This window comes from Vicia villosa, linkage group LG7 (assembly GCF_029867415.1).
Source record: "Vicia villosa cultivar HV-30 ecotype Madison, WI linkage group LG7, Vvil1.0, whole genome shotgun sequence".
NCBI lineage: Eukaryota > Viridiplantae > Streptophyta > Magnoliopsida > Fabales > Fabaceae > Vicia > Vicia villosa.
The window spans coordinates 135,294,973-135,298,128 of record NC_081186.1 but is presented as its reverse complement, the minus strand read 5'-3'; the positions used below and the strand labels follow the sequence as shown (position 1 = coordinate 135,298,128).

Sequence of the window (3,156 nt, the reverse complement as noted above, 5' to 3'; positions counted from 1 at the left end):
TCCGATTTCTGACCTTCTCTAATCTCATCAAGAATACCACTCGTAAGCTTCAACATACCAAGCTTAACACACGAAGACGTCGCTTCACAAACCAAACTCAAATCTCTAAATTGTTCCAACAATTCCAATTCTCGAATCATCAACATAGACATATGCAATGATTTCCTACTCAATGCATCGGCTACAACATTCGCTTTTCCAGGATGGTAGTTCAAACTAAAATCATAATCCTTCAAGAATTCCAACCATCTTCGTTGCCTCATATTCAACTCTTTCCGATCAAACAAATACTTTAAACTCTTGTGATCACTGAAAACGTCAAACCTTGATCCAAACAAATAATGCCTCCAAAGTTTCAACACAAACACAACGGCGGCCAACTCTAAATCATGTGTCGGATAATTCCTCTCATGAACTTTAAGTTGCCTTGAAGCATAAGCTACCACTTGCCCTTTTTGCATCAAAACGCCTCCCAAACCCAACAATGAAGCATCACAATACACCACAAACGGTTCAAACAGATCTGGCAAAATCAAAATAGGAGCAGAAGTCAACCTTCTCTTAAGCTCTTGAAAATTCGATTCACATTGCGAAGTCCAAATGAAAGCTTGTCCTTTCCTAGTCAACAACTTCAACGGCAAAGATAACTTAGAAAATCCTTCAATGAACTTCCTATAATAACCAGCCAAACCAAGAAAACTTCTAATCTCAGAAACAGACTTAGGAGCTTCCCATTGAGATATAGCTTCAATCTTCGACGGGTCAACAGAAATACCTCCACTAGAGATCACATGGCCAAGAAAACTCACTTCCTTTAACCAAAATTCACACTTCGAAAGCTTAGCAAACAACCTTTTCTCCTTCAACACCGATAACACAATCCTCAAATGCTCAGCATGATCATCTTCACTCTTGGAGTAGATCAAAATATCGTCAATGAACACAACTACAAACTTATCCAGATAATCATGAAAAATCCTATTCATATACCCCATGAATACACCAGGTGCATTGGTCACACCAAACGGCATAACAGAATACTCATAATGACCATACCTTGTCCTAAAAGCAGTCTTCTGAATATCCTCCGCCTTCACACGAATCTGATGATACCCAGACCTCAAATCAATCTTGCTAAACACACAAGCTCCAACCAACTGATCCATCAAATCATCAATTCTTGGAAGTGGATACTTGTTCTTAATTGTCACTTTGTTCAATTGCCTATAATCAACACAAAGCCGCATAGAACCTTCCTTCTTCTTAACCAACAAAACAGGTGCACCCCATGGCGATACACTAGGACGAATAAACTTCTTCTCCAACAAATCCTCAAGTTGACTCTTCAACTCTTTCAACTCAGAAGCAGACATCCTATATGGAGCCATTGATACAGGACTAGTTCCAGGAACTAAATCAATCGAAAACTCAACTTCACGTTCCGGTGGTAAATCACTTACAACCTCAGGAAATACCTCCGCAAAATCACAAACTATTGGCAATTCATCAATGGTTCTCCTCTCATGCACATCTAAGGTTGCCAATAACATAAACAATTCAGCCCCATCTTGAACAGATTCACCAACTTGCTTCGCAGACAAAAACAAATCTTCCTTAACACCAATCTCAGGAAAAATAGCAGTCTTATCAAAACATTTGATATACAAACGATTAAATTCTAACTAATTCATACCCAAAATCACATCAAGTTGCTCTAACGAAAGACAGACCAAATCAATCCCAAAATCTCTACCAAAAATACTCAAAGGACAATTCAAACACACAAAAGAAGTAGAAACAGAACCCATAGCAGGTGTATCAATAACCATACTTCTACACATATCAGATAACACAAGATTCAATCTCTTAGCACAATCCAAAGAAATGAAAGAATGTGTCGCACCGGTATCAATAATAGCAATCAAAGGTGTACCATTAATGAAGCACGTACCTTGGATTAGCCTATCATCGATAGGAGCCTCCGCACCAGACAATGCAAACACTTTCCCTTTCGCTTGTTCCTTCTTTGGCTTATCACATTTGGTGCTAATGGGACCTTGCTCTCCACAATTGTAGCAAGTCACCTTCGAACCACCTCTACACTCGTTTGCTTTGTGACCACTCTTGCCACACTTGAAACATGTTACCTCGACTTTGGAACAATTAACAGCACGATGTCCCTCAACTCCACATTTAAAACACTTAATCGGAGCACTAGATACTCCCCCACTTGGCTTTCCGCCAAAACCAGCCTTCTTCTTATTGTCGTATGGTTTTCCACGGAATTGACCTTTCTTATCATTCATCGCCTTGTAGTGAGAAGTACTCTCCCTACTATCCTCATCATAAATCCGACTCTTATTGATCAACTTAGCAAAACGGGTAATCTGTTGATAACCAATCGCCTTCTTGATATCCGGTCTCAAACCATTGACAAACTTCAAACACTTTGACCTCTCCGCATTCATAGTATTGTAGTGAGGACAATACTTGATAAGCTCTTGAAATCTAGCAGAATACTCCGCCACGGTACCATTTCCTTGCTTCAACTCAAGGAATTCCACTTCTTTCTTTCCACGGCAATCTTCCGAAAAATAGTTTTCCAAAAATGCATCGCGGAAACGATCCCAAGTAACTTGAATACCTTCCTCATCAAATCTTTGAGCCATATTGCCCCACCAATCCTCAACTTCCTTTTCCAGCATGTGAGTACCAAACTGCACTTTCTGAGCATCGGTACAATTCATGACTCGAAAAATCTTCTCAATCTCCTTCAACCAAGCTTGAGCTTTATCCGGTTCATGCTCACCCTCAAAGATAGGAGGATTTTTCCTCTGGAACTTCCCTAAAGCACGGTACTCATCATCATCAGCATTCCAATTTCCAGCATTAGCTTGAGGCATTTGACCAAGAGATCCAGCCAACATCCTTAATGCATCAGCAATGGCATCATCATTCCTTCCAGCAACCATCGTCCTACGACAACCAACAACCCAAAACAAACAAAACAGTATCGATCGTGTCAGATACACAAATCTAATACAACGGAATTAAAGACATTAACGACTCTGACCAACTGGTCGACCATGCTCTGATACTACTAATGTAACACCCCTTTTCTAACCCCAAATATATCATACAATCACACAGAGTAAT

At 40.0% G+C, this 3,156-nt stretch overlaps 1 protein-coding gene across 1 annotated transcript; it reads right to left on the bottom strand.

Moving 5' to 3' along the window:
- Positions 1-1,734: 1,734 nt before the first annotated feature.
- On the bottom strand, positions 1,735-2,927 carry LOC131620235 (uncharacterized). The gene is made up of 3 exons (XM_058891236.1): positions 2,724-2,927; positions 2,085-2,456; positions 1,735-1,749 (listed from the first exon to the last, which is right to left on the bottom strand). Exons 1-3 carry the CDS (start codon positions 2,925-2,927, stop codon positions 1,735-1,737), a joined length of 591 nt encoding a protein of 196 aa, XP_058747219.1.
- Positions 2,928-3,156: the final 229 nt, after the last annotated feature.

Excerpts from the sequence above, each read along its gene's own strand:
- LOC131620235 (XM_058891236.1), bottom strand. The coding sequence starts at position 2,927 with ATGTTGGCTGGATCTCTTGGTCAAATGCCTCAAGCTAATGCTGGAAAT. Across the intron at positions 2,457-2,723 it reads ATTGTACCGATGCTCAGAAA|AGGTCAAAGTGTTTGAAGTT; the intron begins GTGCAGTTTGGT and ends ATGAATGCGGAG.